Below are 24611 nucleotides of genomic sequence, written 5' to 3'. Positions count from 1 at the left end.
CGGCCCGGGGAGAAGCCCGCCCGGAGCGCCGAGTCCTGGGGGGGCGGGGAGTGTGAGGAGCTGCGGAGGGGGCGGGGCCTTTGTGGGGAAGGGGGTGGGGCCAAGCCGGAGAGCGACTGAGGAAACGAGAGCCAGAACGGGGCGTTACTAAGCGTGGCCTGGGCCGGAATTTTACTCCCAGAGACCGGGGCGTGGCCTCGCCGTTTCGCGGGGGCGTGGCCGGAAGGGGCGTTGAAGGCAGGCTGAGTTTCCGGTGGAGGCTCCGAGGTAGGGGAGTAGGGTAGGGGGTCGTGGAGGGCGTCCTCTGAACACCTGGACCAGATGCAGCCTGGCAGCCGGACTCGGCCCAGCTGACCGCCAGGTTCAGGAGTTAGGGTATATAGGGCACCCTTGTCCCCACGGGTGTCCGTTCTTCGTTAGTGAGCTTCACAGAACGCGCTCCAAGATGTGCAGAGTCCAGACGAGTTTGGCCGCTGGGTGGCACGCGGTGCCCCCAGTCTGCTACCCCTAGGCTTCATCAGACGCACCCCAACCACAGGCCTTCCAGAACTCTTCTCTTTCCCCTAGTCTTAATCAGACCCCCAAATCCTTACCCCATTCCTGGCCTCTGTGATCACTGCCTGTCGTGGTCCTGCACCCCTCGAGGACCAGATGGCCCCAGCCTTGCTCACAGCACTTGAACATGGAATGGCACATGCCAGCCACCATACTTTACAGTGTGACTTTAAGCAGGTTGCGAGCCTATTTGGGCCATAGTTTCAGTCCTTATTTGGGCACACAAGAGAAGACCCCGCTCTCTTCGTAGGTTTTAGTTCAGCTCTGCCAGTTGGCTGGTATTACCACCTTTACTATCACTGGGTTTGTAGGAATGTGGAAGCCATTGGGCAGAGCTTTGTGATGAATACAGAGCTGGTTTGGAGATTCAGGTCTACGAGTTATGGAAGACAGAAGTGTTCTAACCACTCATGCCAAATAGTTTAATGCTGAGGAGAAGGGAGAGGTAAAACTGGGTTTGGAAGAGTCATACCCAAGGCAGGAGGGGACGGACTCCTAGTTGTAGGGGTGGCAGGTTGGAGGCCTGGTTCCAATCCTGGGACTATTTTGCTGTGGCTGGGCAGGTAGCCTTCCTCTGAGGGCTTCCAACTGCTCTCCTTTCTTTGGGAGAAGGAGTCTGCAAGAGGAGGGGTTGGGAGGGTACAGAGGCTGGTTCACGGGGTAAGGGTCCAGAGTAGGAGGGCTTCCACAGGGCTTCTGCCATCACTGGGAGTCCTGTCCAGGCTCCAGGCACATCGTGGTAGAGGACGGGAGCCCCAGCCCAGTTGGGAGGGTGAGGCCTCCCTGATTCCCATCAGCCCGGATGTTGGGAATAGAGTATGGTGCTGGTCGGGTTCTTGGGATCCCAAGGTGGACTGGAACTCCAGGGTATGGGGCCTGGTAAGCAAGGGGCCTGTAGGTGGTTGGGGCTAGCAGGGCCTCAGTGGGAGGCAGCAGCTGTTGGTGGAGGCAGGCAGGGGTCCTGGAGGTGGTGGCTGAAGTTTTGTTGAGGTCTGAGGAAGGAAATGGTCTCAGCTCATATCCTCAGCCCTCATCCCAGACTTGCTCTGTCCCCTCTCCTGGTTCTGAGTTGCCTGTCTTGGCCTAGCTTTGCCTTGGTCCTTGATTTCTTCTCTACCTAGAATTTCTTCCCCAACTCCCTTCCAAATTCTTCCCAGTCTCCCAAGGCCCAGCTGGGGAAGCACCTCCTCCAGGCAGCTCACCTGGCACCCTCCACTTTGCTCTCAGCAGCTCATCCCTGCCTTGTTCTCTCTTCTCTGGGCCTCATATTGCCTTAGGAATCTGTGCCTCCCATTTGTGCCAGTGGGCTTGCTGAGTGTGCTGAACCCCTTCCTGACTTTCTGGGGGCCTTGTGGCTCTACCCACTACGGGCTGGGGCCTTTACCTTTGTCCTGCTCTTTGGGGCCCTTCAGCAGGCAGGGACTGAGGCTGTTGTGACTTTGGGTTGGGATGTGGAGCAAGGGCCGTGGGGCCACAGGCCTGAAGGTAGGACAATCAGAAAGGGGGACAGAGAGTTAAGAATTGAAGAGAATTCAGCCCAGGAGTAATGATCAGATTTAGATGGTGGGACCCCGGCACAAGTCAGACGGTGTGATCCTACAACCAGGTGAGGGGTTGAGGCCTTAAGAAATGTCTGGGGTAGGGATGAGAGGCAGCTAAGTGGAACATCAAGAGCCAGACAGTACCAGGAGTCCAGGTCACTCTCTCTGAAGCCCTTGGCAAAAGGGTTGCTGGCGATTTTCAGCTGGGTGATCTATAGAGAGAAAGTGCAGTTATAGGCTGTTCCTGAGCCAGTGAAGGGTCGTGGGGCCCAGAGTCAGGCACTCTAACCACCGGGAACCCAGATCCCTTGGCCTGGGAACTTGGGAGCCAGTGGATGGTAAGGCAGAGGGATACCTGGGGCCGATGCCCAGGGAGACAGGAAAGGCGAGTGTCTGTGGTGTGTGGAAGCAAAAACCCTCAGGCCTCGGTCTCCACCCTTGTGAAATTGCCTGACAGCTAGGGCCTCCTGAGCCCGGGCCAAACCTACCCGGTGGTTCTGATAGGCTGTCACAGCTGTGAACTGGGTCTCCGCGAAGATGAAGGACTTGAAGTTCTCCTGGGCATAGCGCTCACTATCCTTGCGTGGGTCGACGAAGACCACATGAAAACGGGGCTGGTAGCGGTGCATTGAGTTGAGAATGATCTGCGAGAGGGTCAGAGTGGTGTGCAGGGGGTGGGGCCACAGCAAACCCTCCTGAACGAGAGTCTGAGCCCCTTTGTGTTCAGCAGCCTTGCCTGTTGTCACCCATGGTCCACCTCTCAGCTTTACCTCCAGAGCCGTCCAGAATCTCACGACCCCTCCCACCACTGTCTCCATACCAGCCAGCCACCGTCATCTTTACCAAGTTCCTCAGTTTCTCTGCCTCCACTTTGCCCATCTGCCCACACAGCCCCAGCAAAGCACATCATAAAGCTCCCCTGGTCTACACCCACCCTACAGAGAAGAAAAGCCCATCCTCTCCAGGGCCCTGCACAATCAGCCCTGGGTGTAGCTCTCTCCTGCTTTTCCTTCTTGCTCCACTGCAGACACATAAGCAGCCTCCTTATAGTTCCTCCAACCCACCCTATAGTCGCTGGGCTCAAAGCCTTTGCACTTTGCTGCCCCCTGTGCCTAAGCAGCTCCCCCTCTCATATATATAGATTCCCTCTCTTCCTTACTTCCTTAGGTCTCCATTCAAATATTGCCTTATCTGCCTGTCTCTGTCCTGTCCCAGGGCTCCTGTTTCTCTTTATCATTTGTCACTGTCTGTGACTGCATTTAGTGTCTGCTGGGCTTCTGGCTTACCATCTGCCTGGACCCAGCTGTGAACCTGGCAAGGAATCTATCTGATAAAGTGTCACTGGTGCTGTGTTCTGGCACCTACAAGCCTGGCCTATGCCAGGCCCTCCATACAGTGTTCTCCCTCTGCCCTGAGAAAGTTCCCCCAGCCCTAGCCCACTTCCCACCTGCCTGGACAGTTCTGTGTGCCATCCAGCCCCCAGCCAAGTGAGCCTGACTTCAGCAGCAGGCAAGGGTATTGGATGCCATGGCCACTGGGCACTACCAAAGGCCAGGCCAGCACCGGCACTGGGCTTTATCACCCTCACAGCCCGGGACCTCCACCCTCTGCCCAGCTCAGCTCCTCCCATCGCAGCCCAGGCCTCACATGGCCGTTGTCATCCAGGAGGTTGTTGGTCAGCTTGAGCTTGTCAAAAGACACGATCTGGCGCATCCATTGGGCACCCTTGGCCGGTGAGTCGGGGTGAAAGTGCACACGGCCGGGCGTGGCTGGGTCAGCCTTGCCTGCCACCAGCCAGGCCGAGCTGTGGAAGGCATACCTGGGAGCAGAGGGAGGTGCTGAGGGCTGCACCCACCCATGCCAAGCCCCACTGCTACTGGGCCCTACCACTACCCACCTGGCCTGGAGGGCATCTTGCAGATGAGGAGCCAAGCCTCAGAGAATACTGCCAGCCCTGAGTTCCCTGTGGCATACCTGGCTGGCAGAAGTCACGATAATCCCTGCTGTCCTGGGCTAGACCCCTCTGCCTATCCCAGGCTAGCCCATTACCCCAAGATGGGCTTTCCTCTTTCCAGTAGGCGGTTGCCCTATGGATCTAATTCTTGTTCTCAGGGCCCCAGATCTGTACCCACTACCCCAGCAGGCCCAGACCTGTATCTCTTGTCATCCAGTGGGATGAAGTCCATGAGCAGGGCATAGTCAGCCAGTGTGTCCATGCCCAGAATCTTCACCTGGAAGGTGGGAAACATTCTCCTGCAGGAAGGAGGCACTCAGTAGCCCGAATGAGGCCCCAGCCCTGGTCTCCTGCCCTGCTCCATTGCCCATGGACATACCTGCCTGCCTTGGTGACAATCATCTCGGTGCCCAGCTGGTTGAATTCTTCCCACAGAGGCTTCATCTCCAGCTGAACTGTCACACTGGACACACATGGGTTTTTGGGGCTCTGGCCAGGGGGCTCAGCCGTGGCTTGGGCCTCTGAGGAGCTGGAGCATGGGCCTGATGGAAATGGTGACCCCAGCAGGGGTTCCCAGCTAGAACTGGTCACAGGGAGGGAGTAGATCTCTGAGGGCATGAGCACACTGAGGCCAGCAGACTGGAAAGCTGGGGAGAGAGGGTGTAGTGTGGGCCCCACTGCCCTGCTCACCCCAGTCACCACCCCACATCCTTGTGTTGTACCCACTTGCATCTTCTTCCAGGAAGCCCTCCCTGCCTGCCAGGTCTGTGTTCCAGGTCCCCCAGTCAGCATCACTTAGTGAGATCAAGGTTCATTTTAAAGCTTTTTCCCAGAAAGCCCCTGGAGAGTGGATGTGGGACATGTCTTGCTCCTAGGGGAATCTTTGAACCATCCGTGTCTATGTGGCCTAAGGCAAATTGTTTCACTTCCTGGAGGCTCAGTTTCCACACCCTTCACAAGGGGTTCTTCAGATCTGCCAGATGGGGCCAAAGTGAGGATTTGTGATGACACGGGCCTGGAGCACAGCAGGCTCTTTGTAAAGGACACCTGTGATGCATGGGTAGGGCTTCAGGAGTAGAAAGGTGACTTTCTAAGCTCCATGGAGACCCCGCTCCTGGTGCTGCTTAGGAAGCACCAAGTTGAGGGGAGGCCCCATTCACCCATGTGACCTGCCCTGGATGTTGGAAATGTGTCCAGATCCTGCCTCCAGAAGCCTAACATCTTTCCTTCCCATCGCTTTACTTTTTCTTACAGAGCCTGTCTTGATGTGCAATCTGGATACAATCCAGACCACAATAAGAGCATTTTACATGAATCAAAATGGCTATTTAGAAAAGAAAAAAAAACCCAAATTAACAAATGGTGAGGATGTGGAGAAATTGGAACCCTCATGTGCTGTCGGAAATGTAGCTGCTGTGGAAGACAGTATAGCAAATTCTTAAAAAACTAAAAGAGATTAATCAGGGGAGATTGATGCAGGAAGATAGAAAGTTCGAGGCCAGCCTGGGCAACTTAGTGACTTAAATCCTGTCTAAAAATTTTTTTAAATAAACAAAAGGGCTGGAGTTGTAGCTTGGTGGTAGAGTGCACCTGGGTTTGATTCCCCGTACTAAGGAAAAAAGATTACCATATGATTTAGCAATTCTACTTCTGAGTCTACCCAAAAGAATGAAAGTAGGAACCGAAACAAAGATCTCTGTACACCCATTTTCAGGGCAGCATTATTTACAAAAAGCCAAAATGTAGAAGCAACCCATGTTCACTGACAGATGAATGGATAAATAAAATGTGTAGACATTCGGTGGAACATTATTCATCCACAAAAGGAGGGACCGTCTGACATGAAACATGGAGGGGTCATAAAAACATTATGCTAAGTGAAGAAAGACACAAAAGGGTGAGTACTGTAGGACTCTACTCGAAGAGGTACTCAGAGAGGTCAAGTTCGTGGAAATAGAAAGCAGGAAGAAACCGAGTTTCAGTTTGGCAATAATACAAAATGTCCTGGAGATGATGGTTGTACAACAATGTGAATGTACTTAATGCCACTAAGCTACCAGCCTAAAAATAGTTAAAATAGTACATTTCCTTACCTATATTTTACCACAACCTGAAATTTTAAAAGGGAAAAGAACTGAAAAATAGAAATATCAGCTCATAGTGTCTCATGAGGGACTGAGTACCTGGTGGAGCCATAGAAGACACAGAGGCCAGGAGTCAGGGGACAAGGTTTGCATTTCCAGCAGTCCCCCAGCTGGGTGGCTGTGAGAAATTCATATGGTTATAAAATCATGCAATCCCTGAGCAAAGCGGGGGATGTCAGCTGTTGGGGCAGGTGTATGAGCTAGCAGACAGAGGGTGGGGGGAGATTCCTAGGAGGCACCGTGTCTAAGGAGATACCAGGAGACAGTTCCTGGCCAGAGCTGGCACTAAGTAAGTGTCTCCTGAGTGTGTGGGGTCCAGGATTTGAGATCATGTCCTCAGCAGTCCTGAGAACCATGGGTGAGAAGTGGTACCTCACTAAAGCCCCTGGGATGTCTGTAGTCTGGAGGAGGGAAGGGCCTCTGAAGAGGACAGGCCACATCTGGCCCGACTACCTGGGGCCACGTGCTTGGCTGCTCATGCCAGTCCCCGGGGTCCCTGGAGATGGGTCCGAGAGCAGAAGGGCTCATGGCTTCCCCTGGTCTGGGAGCTTTGCAGGTGGTCACTGGCCCCAAGTCTCCTACGGGTCTCTGTCATTACAGTCAATGTGTTGCCCCTCAGCACTCAAAATTCTGGGGAGGGGACTGTTCTCTGCTTGAAACCTCTGGAAGCCAGTGCAAAGCTGACAATTTTCAGGGAAATGGAGTGCCAGGTCTGAAAGGGAAGTTACAGGATTTTTTGTCCAGTCCCCATTCCGATGCTCAAGGGGCTGAGGTCAGCGAGGGCAAGGGACAGGCACATCCCGCACGCGCCCAATTAGGCTCTCATCTCCCAGAAGTAGCACGGCTGCCCCGCCTTCTGACACCCCCGTAATTGTACTCAAGAGATGACAAGTCCATCTGAGACCACAGCCTAGGGAGCCCCTGCCCCACCCTCTCCCCTCAGTCCTAGTCCCAACTCTGCCCCACCCACTCGAGTCTGAGCCCATCCATGAGGCCGCCTCTGCTGCCCGCACCATACCTGCCATGGGGACAGCCTGGATGTCCACCTCCTGGAGAAAGCTTCTCACCTGGGGCTGGAGCACAGCTGCCACACAAAAGGCCCCTCCTGCCAGGAGGGGTGATCAGCTGCTCCTGGTCTGGTTGTCCCCAGCACCTCAGCTCAGCTCTCAGGCGAGTCTTCAGTCTCTGCAGGATGTCTTTCCCTCCTTGATTGCCCTCTGTCCACGTCCGCTGGCTGAGGTTCTCCCACTTGAGCTGGGCACCTGGTCTTCGCGGGTGAGATCCTGGCTCTGGGATGTGCTGGACCCTTCTCCAAACCACCTTCAGACTGCAGTGTCTGAGACTGGGCTACCAGCTGGGCTAGTCCAGCTCCAGGGTGGGCCTGTGTGGGAGGGGGCAGGTGCGAAGTTTCTGACGTTGCAAACCACCCCCCTCTCCTTGTCTCCCGCCCCAGCTTCCTCCCTTTCCAGCTGAGAGCCCCCCAGCCATTGCTGATCAATGGGCTCAGGCACAGGTGGGGGTGGAGGCCCCATGTTGAGGACTGGCTGCATGTCCACAGGGGCCCAGGCCTGGCTGGCTGGAGGAGCTGGGGCTGATGAGGCCTTAGGGAGATTGAGAGGCAACGGTAGTGGCAGCAGATCAGGGCTGAATGGCCGAGGTGGTGCCCTCCCTCCAAGACCCAGACCTCTGGACTGGGCTTGCAGCGGGGCTTGCGGGTGTGATGGGGGTGGGGAGGAATGCAGGAAACACAGGGGCAGCAACAGTGATACCAGATCACAGAGCCCCCAGACCAGGTGGGAGGGAGTTCAGGCTTTTCTGAAGCTCAGCCCATGAACAAGGTGATGATGGCTGGTCCCTGGCAGTCCTTGTGCCTCAGTTTCCCTGAATAACCTCAGTGCGTAATTTCCTCTGCCTGAGGTGGTCCAGCCTAGCCTGGGGAGCGGCAAGCCTTCCCCATGTGGAGCTGGGGGCAGTGTCCTTGGGTGATGGTCTCCTGTAGTCACCACCAGGGTGTGAGTGGAGACTCTGAGTTGACCCAGGTCAGAAAGCTTAGGTGAGAATCGCTTTGTCCACTGTCCCCGTCCAACTTGCCTGAGCACCTTCTCCAGGCTGCCCCATCTATCCTGGAGCCAGGCATTTGGGAGGCAGAGAGGGTAGGGTGCCCCCTAAGCCAGTGCTGATACTTTGGTTGAGGCTGGGGTGCTATTGGACCTTGCTGGACCATCCTTGGTCAGCTCAGTCTAGGAGGGAGCATCCCAGGCCAGGCTCACCTTAATCCCTGATGCCCACACCCTTGAGACGCTGGGGCTGAGATGTCTGAAAAGGGCACCTGCAGGTGGCACCTGGTTATGATGCTCCAGGCCCTCCTAGGGCCTCAGGCTAGGCAGACCCTCTCCTCCCTGTGGCTCAGTCCCCCATTCCCCCCAGATTGCTACCTGCAGAGTTAGGAGGATCCCACAAGGAGAGAGTGGGCTGGCCCAGGGGGAAAAGAGTGGACTGCTGCCCAGACCCACACCCAGCTACCTGGAACTCTCTACAAGAGGAGCATCCCAGCAGCTCCCAGGGGCCACCCAATGAAGCGCGGCCATGCCACCTTGCAGGACTCCCAGTGTGGTGGGTGGGAAGTAGGAGAGATGATAGAGGGACTGGGGGTTCATCCCATTCTCAGTGGCTCCTTCTCAGCCCAGACATGAGGGTGGGCCAGCCTGGGTGCTCTTGGCTCCTGATACGTGTGGGTGTCTTGAGTCTGTGCAATCGGAAACATCCGCACACATGTGCGCCCCTCCCTCCTGGCCTGCCATTTCCGCCACGGGCACTTCCTGGCCCCCTGCCCCCTCATCCATCTTGCCTGCCAGCCTGTCCCTGGTGCCCCAGCATCCTTCACACCTTTTCATCTCGCTGCTCAATACCAGGAGGCGGCAGCGTAGCAGCTATGGCCGCAGGGAGATGGATGGCCAAGCGGGGAGTGCGGGCTGGAGGAGCGACACCATGAGAGGGTGGAGCTCTGGCCTCTGCATCCCTGGCTGTGAAATCGCACCTCTGCCCAGCAGGGTGTTTCTCTGCCCAGGCCTCGTCCTGGCCTGCCTAGTGTGTGGGTGCCCTGTAGGCACCTGGATGAGAACAGAGGGGTTCCTGCGCTAGCTCCTACCTCTGACGCTAGAGGAAGGCCTGCTGGAGGTGATGGGTGCAGTGTATCAGCTTCCCCATGAAGACATCCTCTGCTCCCGCCTTGGGCACCTCCTCTGGGTGCTCCAACAGCTGGACAGCTTTCTAGGTGTCCTCATCCCCAGCCCCGAGTCCCCTTGAATCACTGTGGCATGAGACCTAGTAAGCACTGGGAAGTACACATCTGGGCTGTTTACCCAGACACACAAAGCCCCTCAGAAGAGCTCTCCAGGCATCAGGGCTCCTAGAAAGATGTATGATGGGAAACTGTGTACACACCAACAGGCTCTCTGGGTAGGCACAGGCACAGATACGCACACATGCACACATGAGCACATCTCTGCCTCCCCCCACACAGACCCTTTGACCCAGCACTGTACTGCTGGAGGCCTTCTGAGTTGTGCATACCTCTGGAGGTCTCTGCTGGGACCGGGACAGTCCCCCTCTGGGTTCTCAGTACAGTATGGGATCTCCCCCCAGGCCTATCTGGACAGCTGTCTGTGGGCACAGAGACAGCCACACTGGACCCAGGACACACAGCATGTGCTCCAGACCCCATGGTTAATCCTCCCTCCCCTCATCCACTTTCCTAGCCAAAGGGGGCTAGGCATGACAGAGGACATGGACAATGGGCCCCTGATTATTTTCCATTTTATAATGGGGAACTGAGACTTGGCATTGGGTGGCCCAACAAGGAGCATGGTGCATAGGGCCCTGGGCTTAGCCCTGTGTCTCAGCACCCACTGTTCAGACGGGAAGGCTGAGGCCAGGCAGGTGTGGCTAGGTTAGTGGGGTGGGAGTGGGGGTCAGCCCCGGCAAGGCAGGTACTGAGATCATGAGCTTCTCTGACCTAATGAAGGCAATGTTCTTCTCATAGTAGGCAGCCTCGTTAATGAACAAAGGGTACATGGTGGAGTCCCCCTTGTAGAGCATGTCCTCGCCGCTGAACATCTGGAAGATGGGTGCACCAGGCTGCAGAGGTTCAAAGTCCCGGTCCTGAGAAGAAAGCCAAGGCCAAGGTAGCTGGGGCCAAGGGGCTGCACGTAGGCTGGGTGGCAGGGGCACAAGCCCAGCTAGTGGCACCCAAGAGATGCCCACTCATCACAGCCTTGCCCCCCGCTTTCATTTCCTAGATCCGTGTGACAAGGAGTCTGGTGACGTGTCAACTTGTTCTACGTCTAGAAACGGAGACATCAGACACTTGGAAAGGCAATTGTCATTGTGGAAGTGAGGCCTAATGGTTATGAGGACAGGAATTTCAGGGCTCAAAGCCTGGATTCAAATTCTTATTAGCTATGTAACCTTGGGCAAGTTATTTCACTTCTGTGTTTCTCATCCTTCTTGTCTGTAAAACAGGGATAATTTCTCCTGTCAGTCTGAGATCTAAACTAAGCAGGTTAATAATGCTCACAATGTGCTTGACACAGTACAATATTGTCAGGTGACAGATAAGAGTTATTTTTAAAATCTAGTGCTCTCACTTCATTTTCTTTTCTTTCTTTCTTTTTTGTTTTTGTTTTGGTTTTGGTTTGGTTTGGTTTTTTGAGACAGGGTCTCATTATGTAGTTGAGACTGACCTGGAACTCATTATGTAGTCCGGGCTGGTCTCAAACTCACAGTGATCCTCCTGCCCCAGCCTCCCGAGTGCCTGGATTATAGGCGTGTGCCACCATGCCTGCCTTCTTTTTTGTTTTTGAAATAGGTCTCCCTACTTACTCCAGGCTGGTCTCAACTCAGTTGCTCACTCTGGGCTCAAATTTATGATCCTCCTGTCTCAGCCTCCCAATTGCTGAGATCACAGGCACACACCTCCCACACCCAGCTATTTTCTCCTATTTCAAAAGAGTATTTTATTGAAAGCATGAGCACTGCTTCTTTGTAAACCCCTGTTCCCTTTGCAATGATTAGATCGTGATAGTGATAGTTATTATGGTTATAAATTCTACCCATTGCAAACTAATGTTATCTAAAGGTTGATGAAATTAAGATAATTGATGAATCATATCTTTTTGACATATATGAAAATTACATTTTCTTTGTGTATTATCTAAAATTTATCGGTAATACATACCATCATTTATATATTTACACAATACCGTGTATTGCAGAAATGTGCTTGTATATGTGTCATCACTTTAGCTTAGTCATATCCAAGTTTCCTGCAATTAATGTCTGCTTATAGCTAGAGTGAACTCATTAGCTTATAAATTTAGAGCTGCTAACTGCCTTGCAAGTAAAGAATGATCTCTCAGTGAAGCTTAACACTGATTTGTGATTAATCATTTTACTTAGTGATTCATCCTTGATCGCAGTACAACAAAAATGTCATGCTTGCTTAGTAGTATTAACTCCATTTATCTCATGTGCATTCATAAAATTGCCTTGTCATCTATATGTCTAAATAATACACTTATTAAAAGACCCCTCCCCCCAAATACTGTCAAGTGCCACTTAATGATGGGGTTGGTTCTAAGAAATGTGCTGCTAGATGAGTTTGTCATTGTGGAAACATCACAGAGTGCACTTACATAAACTGAGATGCTATACTATCACTGAAATGTTATCCAAATGACTGCTTAGTGTTCTGTTTCTTGCAGTATTGGAAACTGAACCCAGGGCTTTCTCACTAAGCTACATCCACAGACTTTTAAAAATACTTCTTTCTTTCTTTCTCTTTCTTTCTTTTTTTTTTTTTTTTTCCAGCAGGGATCGAATTTGGGACCTTACACTTGCGAGGCAGGTAGCAGCACCACTGATCTAAATCCCTGGCCCTCTTTTTAAAATTTTGAGACGGATTTTCTTTTTTTCTTTTTTTTTTTTTTTTTTTTTTTTTTTTCCAGCAGGGATCGAATTTGGGACCTTACACTTGCGAGGCAGGTAGCAGCACCACTGATCTAAATCCCTGGCCCTCTTTTTAAAATTTTGAGACGGAATTTCTCTAAGTGGCCCAAGCTGTCTTTGAACTTTTGATCCTCCTGACCCCACCATACCTGGCTACATGATTGTACTTTTTAAAGTAAATGACCTAGGCTGGGGATTTAGCTCAGTGATGCTGCTGCCTGCCTCGTAAGTACAAGGTCCTGAGTTCAATCCCCAGTACCACACACACACACACACACACACACACAAAAGTAAATGACCTAAAGTGACCGCTAACATCTGCAAAGTCGATGGGTAGGGCTGGCTTAAGACCCTCCACCCACAAACACTGAATGGATGGTGTCCCTATCCTGGAATGTTATTCCAAGTAAGAGAACACCTCAAAATAAAACTTGCAAGGAATAGAGGCCCTGGAACTGCACAAGACTGTGTTTAACAGGGACCTTGGTGTGGCACCAAACAGAGTAGCAGCTGGCAGCTGCCAGGTCTCAGCCATTGACCTTCTGCTCCACATCTTCTTCCTCCCCTGTTGCCGGAAGTTGAACAGCCAAGGGGGCTGTGAGGTTTGCTGTGGACCCCAGGGCTGGGCCAGAGTATGCGGGTCCCAGGAACGACAAGAAAGGGTCTGGAGCCTGCACCCTGTTCTGCTCTGGTTTCTGAGAACCAAGGACCCTCCCTCGGCCTGCTTTCCCAAGGGGTGGCACCAGAACTTCACACCCACGAACCTGGAGCTGGGGATGCACCATGCCAGCCAGGTCTCCGTCCTCCGTGTGTGGAAAATCCTCGCAGCCCAAGTATCTGTAGACTTCCATCTCAAAGGCCGGAAAGGCTGCGCCTGTGTGGGAGGCCAAGGTGACAGCCCTTACCTCCCTGGGAGCCAGCCCTCACCGCTGGACCGCAGTTTCCCTGCTTCAGACTCTCACCCTGATTGAAGAGCTCGATGAAGTCCAGAGAAGAGGACACCAGGGACCTCATCCGGGAGAAGAGGTCGGCCCGCAGCACGCCCTGAGGCTGGGGGCCCAACTCCAAGCCTGTGAGAGGAGAGAGGTCGGGGAGGCTTCCCAGGGGTTTGGAAGCCTCAGGTTGAGGCCCCACCTCTGGGAGGCTCCGCCCCCTCGCCCCAACCACATTTCCAGGCCCTCGGCCCCACCTCCTGGACCATGGCCCTGCCCCTTTCACCCCGCCCCCGCCCACTTCCCCAGAGGCCTTTGCTCACTCATTCCGTGTTTGGTCACAGAGTCCAGGCTGTATGTTTCCTCCTTGGGCAGCCGGTACACTAGGACCCGGGTGGGCAGCTCGGGGTTCTTCAGCTGGAGACGGAAGGGGCAAATCAGGAACCCAGGCCTTGGGGGAGAAAACTGAGGCAGAGCAGAGAAGCATCAAGGAAGCTCTGGGTACTACCCTTTCTGACCCAGCCAAAGGCCTGGAGTACCTGCAGGTAGCGGTCCTGGGGCTGGTCCCAAGGGGAAATTAGGCCAGGAAAAGGAGCCAATGTGGCCTGGGCTACGTCCCTTTTACCCCCTTCCCCACCTGCCCTCTTTCTGCCTCGTGAAAGGCTGGAGTCACCTGTAGGTGGTGGCACAAGTGCATGGCAAAGATGTCTGTGGCATTCGAGATGAAGCAGGTGCCCATGTTGGCTGTGGTGTTGTGCAGATCGAGGAGAAAGTCGAAGGCCTGGCTGGAGTTTTTGGGCCCCAGTAGCTGGTTCAACTCACGGGCTCTTGTCACCTCGTATGGCTCATCTGGGGTGGCCCTGGAACTGTGGGGCAGGAGCGGGGATATTGCCCAGTAGCTTCAATCAGTCTGCAGTAGCTCGACTGGGGAAGGAACAGCCTCGTGCAGCTGGCAGGAGACACTTAGCTCAGCCCAGGGGCTCTTCCTGTGTGGCTGTGCCCTCCTGGGTTCCCCACCTCCCCATGAAGTACCAGCCCGCCACCCTCCCTTCACCCTCAGTTTGCTCTCTTGCCGGCCACTCCTCCCAAGCACCATACTGGTCACAATGCCAGGCCTTTGCCTGTGCTGCCACCTCTGCTGGGAACTCCTTCTCTCTTGTCCTCACCTGGCTAAACTTCTCTCCTTTTGGGGCTTGGCTGAGACACCACCTCCTCCAGAAAGTCTTCCCTGGTTACTGTTGGCCCCACTACATGCTCTAGGTAGCTCCCGCACCCGCACGCTTAGCCTCCTGCGCTGTGATTGCTGAGCTCTTCCTGTGTCCCCCAAGCTGGGGCCAACACCTTGGTGCTGTTCCCCATTGTCTCACACACTGGCCGGGCCTGGCTGGAGGTGGGGCCCTGAGTACCCCCTAAAGGAGGCACGGGCAGGGACACAAGGCTGATAAACACAGCCTGTGAGGCTGATCTGAAGGCACCTTAGGGTCTGGGAAACCCAGAGGGGTCTTGACTCAGCCTGCAGTCAGGGAGGACATCCTAGAGGAGGTGACATTGATCTGGACTTCTCTAAAGTAAAAAGGGAGGACCAGGAATTACGGGCTGCCCCACTGGCAGCTGGAGTAGTAGCACTCACGTCAGGAAGGTGTTGGTGAAGGTGCGATTGAGGTCACGGCCTATGTAGCGGCGACAGAGGGCTGTGGCTGCTGGGTTGGCCAACACAGGCACAGTAGAGAAGCTGGGTCTCTGCAGGTCTGCTGGGGTCCGCAGCCAGTGCCGGGCCAGGTAGACACCAGACATCTCGTTGCCATGGGTGCCCCCAGTCACAACCACACGGCGCAGGGGCTCCTGGGGCACAGGCAGCGAGCACATCCCCGTGTTAAGTGGGACACCTGGTGGGTGGGCAGACATAGGAGACCCGGGCACAGATGCAGGGCTTAGTGCCCAGAGTTGGGTCGGTGAGCTCTCCAGGGCCTGAGGAGTCCAAGCTGGGCAGGGTGGCTGTTTGTCCAGAGGTATGGCTGGCTTCAGCTATGTACCATCTGCACCCCAGAGGCCCATCTCAAGGGCACCCCCAGCCTAAAATGTGTCCTGACTGTTTCTTGAAGTCCCTTCTTTGGAGCCTTCCTTGAGGGTGGGCATTGCCCTTCCTTTCTTCCACTGGGAGACAGCTTTCTATTCCCTTTGGAGAGAAGCCCAGAGGGGCCCTGACATTCGGCGACATGGATGTGAACTGGCCATGACACACCTCCTACAAAGGAGAACTGTGCTCATTTTAGAGCCCATTTAGGTGGGACAGTCGAAGCCTGTAGGGAGTGGAGTGGGCCACAGCAGTTAGCTCTCATGTCTGGGTTCCAGGTGACCCCTGCACTCTCCAGCCACTCCTTGTGCTCCCCTGAGCTGGCACAGGGGCCTTTGGGAGGAGGCTCCTTACCTGCCAGTGAGAATCTGGGCTTCCCCGGGTCACCAGGGCTGGAGTGTTGCCCCTGGACAGGCAGTATTTATGTGCCCAAGATCACCAGGCCGGAAGTATTTATGCTGAGCTGGAGGACTGCAGCGGGTGGGTGGCATAGGCTGAGGTCCATGTGACCAAAGGTCGCAGTTCTGAGGGTCCCCCCCCCAAGCTCCACCCCATGTGCCACAGCCTGATGGGTTCAGATCCCACAGACAGATTCCTGTCCTTGCCCTCTGTTCTTCCTCCGGGAATAGGGACAGCCCCGCCTCCAAGGGCCACCCAGAACTCCTGCTGGGAGCTTCAGATGGCCTTTGAGAATTACTTGCCAGGATTCTTTAAGACCAGGACAACAACCTTCCTAGGAGGTTCTAGCTTTTCTGACTGCCAGATCAGAGGCCACTGCATAGTGCGCAGGCAAGGGTGACAGCTGGGGTCTGGCCCAGGTGTCGCTGACTGTTCAGCTACGTCCTCCCGGAGAGGCGCCTTCCCTAAGGCTACTGAAAGGTAGGTCAGCTGTAGGGCAGTGACTTGGTTTTGGCCACCAGACCAAGCCATAAAAGTTCCTATCCAAGGATGGGCCTGGTTAGCCACCCAGATGAGGAGTCTCCCTCCCCCACCAGCTTCCAAAAGGCTGGGGTCACCCTCACCCTAAAGGCTGTGCCCTGTGGGCTATGAGTTTTATGGTTCTTTGATACTTTAAAAAAAACTTTATATGCCTGTAAGCCCAGCACTCAAGAGATCAAGGCAAGTTGGAGGATGGCAAGTTCAAGTTCGAAGTGAACCTGAGCTACATAACAAGTTCAAGTCCAGCCTGGACTGCAAAGCAAGACCCTTCCTCAAAACAAAAACTTCAAAATATTTCACCCAGTATTTTGAGTCATTTTCAGGGAGAGTATAGCTGAAATGACTCCATTTTTCTGTTTTAGGAAATGAGCCACAGTCCTATGTTACAGATGTGGAAGTTGAGGCTCAGACTAAATGCACACAGGCACAGCACACTGGAGGCAGGGTGGGATTGGAAGCCAACATGTCCAGTCAGATCCCATCCTCTCCCTGCTGGCTCTCAAGTGGGGAGGAGGAAAGGACCAAAGAAAAGTCCCCTACACCCAGCCCGTATGCCTCTCCCTCCCACATGATTTGGCTCTCCACAGTAACCAAAGGGTCCAAAGGTCACTGGGCAAAAGGCAGGGCCATGTCCAGCCTGGTTACCCATTGCTTCCTGTATCCAGGCACTGGAGCCTAAGATTGAGGCTTCTCTAGGCATTGGGTCCCAGGCCTGCTTCACCTCCAACTTGGGCCTGCACTAGAGACAGGCCAGCAGCCAGCCCAGGGTTCTGTACACCTCTGGCAGCACTCAGATCTCTGTGTGGCCCGTGCTTACCCTTTGCTCTCTGCCCTGCACTGCAGGCTCCCTAAACTCAGCTTGGGGATTGTGAGGCCTGTGATTGTCCTTGCTCCACCAGGGCAGCTGCACCTTGCTAGGGTTCCCAAGAGGGGGTGGAAACCTCCCTGAAGAGCCCTTGAGGGTCACTGCGTCAGCAGCAGCAGCCCTGCGGGCAGCCTGCTAAGGCTGCAAGAGATAGAATGACTTGGTAGAGACATTGCCAAGCGGTGGTGGAGTGAGTGAGTCAGTAGATGAGCCTGCTGCCCCCTGCCAGCTCCTTCTCTGCTCGGGGCAGGGGCCTCCAGCCGTGCTACTTGAATCTGAAGCCTTGGTCTTTGTCCTGACGGCCCACCCAGACTGCTGAGATCCTGCTGACTCATTTGGGGCCTCTGGGGAAAGAACAGCCTACCTGGTACACTTAGCTATTTTGGAGATTGCTGGGGACCACTGGTGTTTCCTGCCACCAAGTGCTGGACACCCACCGCCAAACCTGCCGCCAACTCTAAGGAGGGCAGCGGTGCTGGAAGGTTTCACAGTCCTTGGCCAGAGTGTTGCTTCTTCTCCATTTCAATGGGTGTTTGTAGGATGGTTCTAACTCGCCCAGCCCTAACCAGCTCAGTGCCCTCTCTGGGCCCCAGCTCCTGCCTGGGAAACAGGTGAGGTTCTCCTAGCCTAGGCAGCAGTAAAGAGTGGTAAGCAAGGGGCAGGCAGAATATCCTGGGATGGGTGCAGACTCAGGCCAGTGACACCTTGGATATCAGTGGGTCCAATATCTTCACTCCAGTTAGAGAAACAGGCTCAGAAAGGGGTCAGAACTTCAGCCAACACCACATTTGTAGAGCTTGACCTTTGTAGCCTAGGAGCTGCTCCCGAGGGTCACTGGCTCATTGGCTTTGGACCCCACTCTCCACCATCCACCCTGTGTATCAAGTTCTGACTCTGGGCTTGGTCCCTTCTCGCTGCCTCTTCCCAGCCTTTCTCTCCACATCACCAAAGGTGCTGTCTTCATCCAGGTCCCTGCAGCCTCACCCTGTGTCTCTGGTCTACTATATACTCCAGCCTTCTGGATATCCCATCAGAGAAGTGACACTGGCGTCCTGCTCCACTAGCTTCTCTGGGCTACCTCTAACTGTGGACCAGGCAAGAGTCTGGGTCCTCCATCCACCCCATCTGCAGTGCTTCCCATCTACCTGCTGGGGGCTCCCAAGTTCACATCCGCGCAGCCAGCCATTCACCAGGCCTCCTCTTCCTGAGGGCAGCTCACACCAAGTTCCAAAGCTAGCTCTGAGAGGCAGGGGAACACAGTGCCGTGGGGCCTGCCCTGCAGGGCCTTGTGGCCCTTGCCAAGTGCTTGGTCCTGAGGAACCACTTATTGAAAGTTTGGGGCTTTCTCCAGGGGTGCTTTGCGCTTGTGTGGAATCCAATCCCAGGCAGGCAGCCAGGAGGTGACGGGCAGGGAAAATAGTGATGGCTCTGCCTCTGCTGAGTCGTGGCCTGATTCAGGAGATGCCTCCTACACAGGCAGGGTAAAAGGGACAGAACAGGCTGATGATTTGGCATGTGGGGGCTGGGGTAGTGGGAAGGTTCTAGGAAGGTGGGCTGGCCGGCACAGAGGCAAGGACGGAGAGAGAGGGGCCTGCTTGAGGGATCCACTGGGAGTAGAATTCTGAGCATGCCGAGTTGGAGACACGCAGACACAAGGCCTGCCCTGATGCTTCGACCGTCAGTCTGATTCTTGGGGCTGGGGCCTGGCTTTGAGGCCACCCAAGTGGGGATGCTCAGCCCCCTTTCAGAGGGCTTGTGGCCTGGTTGGGAAGGAGTGTGGGCAGGAGGCAGCAAAGACAAGCTGGCAGCATCTCTCCCTCCTTCCCCAACACCCCACACCCCATTCATTCATTCATTCATTCATTCATAGGCAACCCCATAGGAATCAGCGTTGTGGTACTGGGGACACCCTAGCAAGCTAGGCCCTATTTCTGCCCTCATGGATCTCACTGTCCAATAAAGAGTCTTAATGGGGTGTGGAGGGCCCAGGCTTCAGTCCACAGCACTCTGGCAGGAGCAGTGTCTCTCTGGGTCCTTGGGAACACGCTGAAAACCCTTCGGGGTCCACCTGCAGGTCTGGCAGGAATGGTCCAGGGGTCAACTGCTATGCGCTCATCCCCACCCCCATGTTTCCCAGTAAGTCTCAGCTCTGTCCTGCTTTCTTGTGTGAACTCAACCCACCCTGTCCTGCCTTTAGACATATGTCAGATGAAGTCATCAGTGTTAGAGTTTACCAGTTCAGGCCACCTTCTGGGAGCTGAGAGCAGGGAGGACAGACTGGGCACTGTGTGCACATTCGCCTGCCTGTGCCCACTGTAGATGTCGTGACTGAGCCCAGAACTCCCTCCCCTTGTGCCCCCCCCAGCATCAGAATGTTTGTCAATGACCCGCTCCAGGTAGATTCCACCAATCGGCCAGCAGATTTCAGATCAGATGACGTCAGTCAGGTATACCCATCCCCTAGGCGTGCATGGAACTGCTAGTTCTGCCTGTAGGAATTCCATTTATACATCTATTTATAAAGTCTTCTCTAGCTACAGAATCTTCCAAACTCTGGGACACAAGGGTTTCCCATCACAGACCTATCTAAGCAGAGGGACAGGAGGCTACAGAGGAGACTGAGGTGTAGAAAGGGACTGGACCAGCCACCAGAGGTCCTGCTTAGCTGGAGAACTGTTCAGAAAAAGCCCCAAGAGTGGGATCTTCATGGTCAGGGCTGGACATATTCCTTTCAAGGACCATTGAGAATGTGGGCAGCAGATGGCAGCTCAGGGCAGGTCATGGGGTGCTGGGCTGCCACCAGCAGCAGATGTCAGGTATCCATGGTGGGTGCTGGAGATGGGCGGGCACTCACTGAAGGGTGCAGCTGTGGGAGCTCATGGCCCACCTCAGCAGCTTCTGGGCCTGGGAACTATATGGCGGGTATCGGATCTCATTGAGCTTCTCCAGGCCCGAGGGAGAGATCAGGCAGGCGCGGTGGTTGGAGAAGGTGTCGAAGGAGAACTTGCCATGGTATCTGCCCATTCCACTTTTGCCTGTATGGGCACGGGAAATGAGGATCTGAGGCCAGGACTCTGTCCAGCTCCGACACCAGCCCCAGCAGCAGCCCACAGTTGGCAGTGAGCTTAAGGATCCAGGAAATTCTACAAAGCATTTTATAGATAGGGAAACCAAGGCTTTGAGAGGCCCAAAGTCAAATAGTGAGTAAAAAGACTTGGAGATGTGAGCCAAGCCTCCCAGGGGGGCTGGGGGCAGCTGGACAGTAAGAGTGGGCAGGGACTCACCAACTCCTCCAAATGGCAGGGATAGCAGAGTTGCATACAGGAAGCCGTCATTGCCTCTGAAATTGCCGCTGCTGGTCTGGTCCAGTACCTGGTTCACTACCTGGGGAAATGGGGGAGGACATGGAAGGGATTTCTTGTCACTGGGGAGGAAGGCTGGAGACTTGACCATCCCACAGGGAGCAGATAGGCCACCACATCTCCTGAGCTTCTTCCAGGTAACCACTGAGCAATCCCCTCCCATCGAAGCACCGTGGAAGGGATGATACCTTCTCAGGGAGGGTTTGATGTGGTGTGGTTACTACAAACAGAATACAGGGTCAGGGATTTAGCTCAGTGTTTCCAGCGCCTGCCTTGCAAGTGCAAGGGCCCAAGCTCGATCCCTGGTACCAAAAATAAAAAAAGGAGGCAAACAGGATGCAAGCACTGAGGAAGCCCTGAAACATCAAGGGGAACCTGTGACTATGAGGTCTGGCAGTATGATTGGGACATTGTAGAAAAGTAAATAGGCCCCACTGGGACCAACTTGTGGGGCCCCAGCTTTGGGCCAGCCCCCAACCCCATTTGTAGTCTCTGTTCACCATGGAGAATCTTTGCATGGTACAGGAAAAGGAGGGTCCCTAGAGCACCTCTTCCTGCAGAGGGAGCCCACCTAGGCCACCAGCTGGCCACCCTGCCCAAAGCCCTCTGCTGGGCAACCTTGTGCAGGACAGAGTGGTATTAGACATCCAGGATCACAGTCACCCTTGAGGTGACTGCTGTCCTAAAGCCCTTCCCCCCACAGAGGGCTGTGAAAGAGGATCTGGCCAGTTTGTCACCTGAGGCCCGCTGGGCCCCACCTGGCTGTTGTTAGAGAAGGCGTACAGGGCCAGTGGCTTCTCCCGATGGTTGATGAAGTTGATGGCCTCGTCCAGGCTCTTCACAGTCATCAGGGGCAGGATGGGCCCAAAGATTTCCTCCTGCATCACCTTATCTGTCTCCTGCACGTCCACCAGCACTGTGGGTGCTGTGGACACAGGGGCAGCTCAGCCTGGTGCACAGCTGGGACACTCCTTAGGGAGGAGCCAGAGAGCCCCAGGGTCTGACCTCCCAGGACACCAGCTCCTAGGATCTGAGGATCTGGGGTCCAAGTCCTGCCCTTGAGGAAGAGCATATGAGGTGACAGTCCACACTCTGGGCCCCCAGAGTTGAGGTCCGAGCTCAGCAGATCCAGAGCTGTGGGGCCAGATTTTAGAATCAGAGTCACAAGCTCAGAACCACAGTGGGCTGGAGCATTCATGTTCTGGAACCATGAGACTGGGACTACGGACTCAGGCCAGGCTCTAGCAGCAGAAAGGGTCCTAGGTAGGTGGGCTGCGGTGGGAGAGAGGGGTGCTCACCGATATAGAGATTGCTCTCGTCACTCTGTCCTCCGATGGCCACGCGGCCACAGTTCAGCAGTTCCTGGAGCCGCTTGAAATGTTTCTGGTTGATGACGCGGCCCAGGTTGGGGGAGTTCTGGGGGTCATCGCCATAGAAACGGGTGATAGCGTTCTGTAAAGCAGGAAGCAGCCGCTCCTGCATGTCTGGGCTGCACAGGACGTAAAGGCGCCACATCGGCCCAGGTTGGGGGAGTTCTGGGGGTCATCGCCATAGAAACGGGTGATAGCGTTCTGTAAAGCAGGAAGCAGCCGCTCCTGCATGTCTGGGCTGCACAGGACGTAATCAGGCGCCACACAGGTCTGGCCGGTGTTGAAGTAGCGGAACCAAGCCAGGCGGTTGGCCACAGTCTGGGGGTCACAGTTGTCATCCACATAGCAGGGGTTCTTGCCCCCCAGCTCCAGAGTGATGGGCGTCAGGTGCTTGGCAGCAGCAGTCATGACAATCTTGCCTACATGAGGGCTCCCTGGAGATGTGGTCAGAAGACCCTATCCTCAACTGACTAGATCAGTGATGGCGAACCTATGGCACACAGCCTGCAGAGGGCTGTTTGTATCACAGAGAACTCTAAAAGCTTCACCATCCCTGGGCTGGATGATCCAGGCACATGACTCTTGCCCCTCTCTTTCCACAGAGGCTCCTCATGGCCTACCTCCTGGCCTGCACCACCCACTGGATGTCTTCAGCCCAGCCATCTCTGGATCCAATCTCTCCAGCTGGCTGCTGACTTCTGGGACATCTCCAACTCTTGACTTGTTCCTTACCCCCTGACTACTCCTTCCGCTTTCTTCCCACCCTTGTCCTATGCTGTCCCCTGCTCAGGACCTTGGCCAGTGCCATCCTCACCTGTGAAGAAGATGTAGTCAAATTTGTGCTCCAGCAGCTTCTGGGTCTCCTGAGACCCACCCACCACCACAGCAAAGCAGCTCTGCAAGATGTACAGGTAGCTCAGGAGGCAGGTCCAGGGCACAGGAATGTCTTGGCCAGCAGGGGCAGGGGTATAGGGATGTCGGGTGTTGAAAGGGCAGGGCACCCTCACCTGGTCCAGGTACTGGGGCAACACCTCAGCCAGCACCTTCTCTGTGCCCTTGCTTTTTTCTGATGGCTTCAGTATCACACAGTTCCCTACAGGGGCAATGGGGCAGTAGTGGGAGAGGCAGGTGTTCCCATATTCTCCGGAGGCTGCACTCAGAGAGCACTGAAACTTTAAGACCCTGGAGTCCTCTTTGGGCTATTGGGCTGGGAGGGCATAGGGCCCAGGACCCTCTCCTTACCTGCTGCAATGGCCCCCACCAGGGGCACCAGGGTCAGGTTTACAGGGTAGTTCCAGGGGCTGATGATGAGCACCAGGCCGAAGGGCTCCTTCAGGGTGAAGGCGCAGTCTAGCTTTGTGAGCTGGAGTGCAGGAAGGACTGTGAGACCCTGCCAAGGACTACCCCAAGCCCCACCTCACCCTACACTTGGGTCCTTGGTTCCCTAGGTGATAGAATCCCTGGAGAAAAGACTGATTCTCCCTGGTGTCAGGGACAGGAAAGGGCCTGGGCTAAGTCAGCCCAGTCCGCCCCCTCCTACTACTACCTGGCTAGTGGGGCTCACCAAGTTTGTGCTTGCTGGTTCATCCTTCATCCAGGCCTGCAGGTTCTTGACAGCCAGATCCACCTCATTCTGGCATAGAATAAGCTCAGATAAGTCTGACTCCAAGGGTGACTGTGGGGAAGGTGGAACGGGAGGTCAGGCTCGTGGCTGGCCAGACGTCCAGTGTGTGCAGATGGCACCAAAGGTTCTTATAGGCAGCACAGTGGTCCCATGGGAAATGTGCAGGGTTGGGAGCCTGGACTCTGGCTGCCTGGGCTTGGGCAAGTGAGTTAGCACTGAGTACATTGGTTTCCCGAGTGCTTGTAACCTGGGAACAGCAGTCAAGCGGGGTGGCCATGCATGCTCCTGAGTTCATGTTGCAATGTGCCTGTGACACACTACCTGGTAGAGAAGGGTCTGTTAAAAAAATAGAAATAGGACCGAGGATTTAGCTCAGTGGCACCACACCTGCCTTGTAAGTGCAAGGTCTTGAGTTCCATCCCCCATACTGGGTTGAATAAAAAACACAAAAGCAGAAATAAATTTGGACATACAGCCAGTCATGTCAAGGCACAAACACCCTCATTAGGGGGACAGAGATGTTATGGAGGGTGTCACCCTGGCTTAGACATTACACAGCAGGGTGAGGGATTTAGCTCAGTAGCACTATGCCTGCCTCACAAGTGCAAGGTCCTGAGTTCAATCCCCAGTACTGGGGTGGGGAGGAAAGGACACAGCAGCTCCTGTCTGGACACACAGCCCCCAACCTCAGTCACCTTCTGCAGGTCCTCGACCAGTGCATTGTGTAGCAGCTGCTTCTTTTCCTGCAGGAAGCGGCCCAGGCCCTCCAGCTGTGCCACCCGAAATGCAGCTGGCCGTGTTTGCCCGGAGTTGAAGGCCCCCGCAGCCGCCGCACTGTGTTCTCAAAGGGGTCTGTCCTGCTGGACAGGTGGCAGGAGTTGGGTGGTTGGGGCTACCCTCACTTTTGGGGACACCATTCACCCACCCCATGGTCCGCAGCAGCCCCACCCCCAGCAACGTCATTTGGCTCCCAGACCTTCCCCTTCGGCCTGGATGTCACTCTGGCATAGAGGAGGACACGGCACACAGAAAGTGTCAGGGAGGATGTGTCTGCCAAGAAGGTGCACCTCCCGGCTTGGGCTGGAAGGCATCCCGGCCAGTGCCTTTCCCTCGGCCATCCTGGGAGGGGCCCCATCCAGATCTCTGCCTATGAAGGACCAGGAGCCTTCATGGGCTTGAGTGTCTCCGGAGCCTGGGGTGAGCTGAGGACCCTAGAGGTCCTGGTGTCTGACCCAGAACCCCATC

General features: G+C 55.0%; 3 protein-coding genes across 9 annotated transcripts; all 3 read right to left on the bottom strand.

Moving 5' to 3' along the window:
• Nucleotides 1-969: 969 nt before the first annotated feature.
• Tbx10 (T-box transcription factor 10) lies at nucleotides 970-7342 on the bottom strand. Of its 5 annotated transcripts, none has more exons than XM_033756526.1 (9): nucleotides 7213-7342; nucleotides 6234-6906; nucleotides 4430-4697; nucleotides 4248-4349; nucleotides 3744-3915; nucleotides 2585-2740; nucleotides 2241-2308; nucleotides 1940-2034; nucleotides 970-1547 (listed from the first exon to the last, which is right to left on the bottom strand). In XM_033756526.1, exons 2-9 carry the CDS (start codon nucleotides 6244-6246, stop codon nucleotides 1258-1260), a joined length of 1164 nt encoding a protein of 387 aa, XP_033612417.1. In that variant the 5' UTR covers nucleotides 6247-6906; nucleotides 7213-7342; the 3' UTR covers nucleotides 970-1257. The 5 variants fall into 5 exon arrangements, with proteins under 5 accessions (XP_033612417.1, XP_033612418.1, XP_010634090.1 ...); XM_033756527.1 differs by having other exon boundaries at nucleotides 6234-6312; nucleotides 7262-7340; XM_010635788.3 differs by lacking the exon at nucleotides 6234-6906.
• Nucleotides 7343-10026: 2684 nt separating this feature from the next.
• On the bottom strand, nucleotides 10027-15670 carry Acy3 (aminoacylase 3). 3 transcript variants are annotated; one of them, XM_010635783.2, is made up of 7 exons: nucleotides 15561-15670; nucleotides 14763-15018; nucleotides 13806-13998; nucleotides 13456-13597; nucleotides 13163-13270; nucleotides 12965-13074; nucleotides 10027-10355 (listed from the first exon to the last, which is right to left on the bottom strand). In XM_010635783.2, exons 2-7 carry the CDS (start codon nucleotides 14996-14998, stop codon nucleotides 10140-10142), a joined length of 1005 nt encoding a protein of 334 aa, XP_010634085.1. In that variant the 5' UTR covers nucleotides 14999-15018; nucleotides 15561-15670; the 3' UTR covers nucleotides 10027-10139. The 3 variants fall into 3 exon arrangements, with proteins under 3 accessions (XP_010634085.1, XP_010634087.1, XP_010634086.1); XM_010635785.2 differs by having other exon boundaries at nucleotides 14763-14974; nucleotides 15561-15669; XM_010635784.2 differs by having other exon boundaries at nucleotides 10029-10355; nucleotides 13456-13549; nucleotides 15561-15668.
• Nucleotides 15671-19503: 3833 nt separating this feature from the next.
• Nucleotides 19504-23351, bottom strand: LOC104870264 (aldehyde dehydrogenase family 3 member B2). The gene is made up of 9 exons (XM_010635782.1): nucleotides 23307-23351; nucleotides 22985-23105; nucleotides 22750-22835; nucleotides 22557-22638; nucleotides 21974-22176; nucleotides 21671-21854; nucleotides 21131-21297; nucleotides 20295-20394; nucleotides 19504-20045 (listed from the first exon to the last, which is right to left on the bottom strand). Exons 1-9 carry the CDS (start codon nucleotides 23334-23336, stop codon nucleotides 19861-19863), a joined length of 1158 nt encoding a protein of 385 aa, XP_010634084.1. The 5' UTR covers nucleotides 23337-23351; the 3' UTR covers nucleotides 19504-19860.
• Nucleotides 23352-24611: the final 1260 nt, after the last annotated feature.

The sequence above is a fragment of the Fukomys damarensis genome, unplaced genomic scaffold (assembly GCF_012274545.1).
Source record: "Fukomys damarensis isolate Sample0158 unplaced genomic scaffold, DMR_v1.0_HiC HiC_scaffold_27, whole genome shotgun sequence".
NCBI lineage: Eukaryota > Metazoa > Chordata > Mammalia > Rodentia > Bathyergidae > Fukomys > Fukomys damarensis.
The sequence above is the reverse complement of the archived record's forward strand: the minus strand, read 5'-3'. Positions and strand labels throughout refer to the sequence as shown.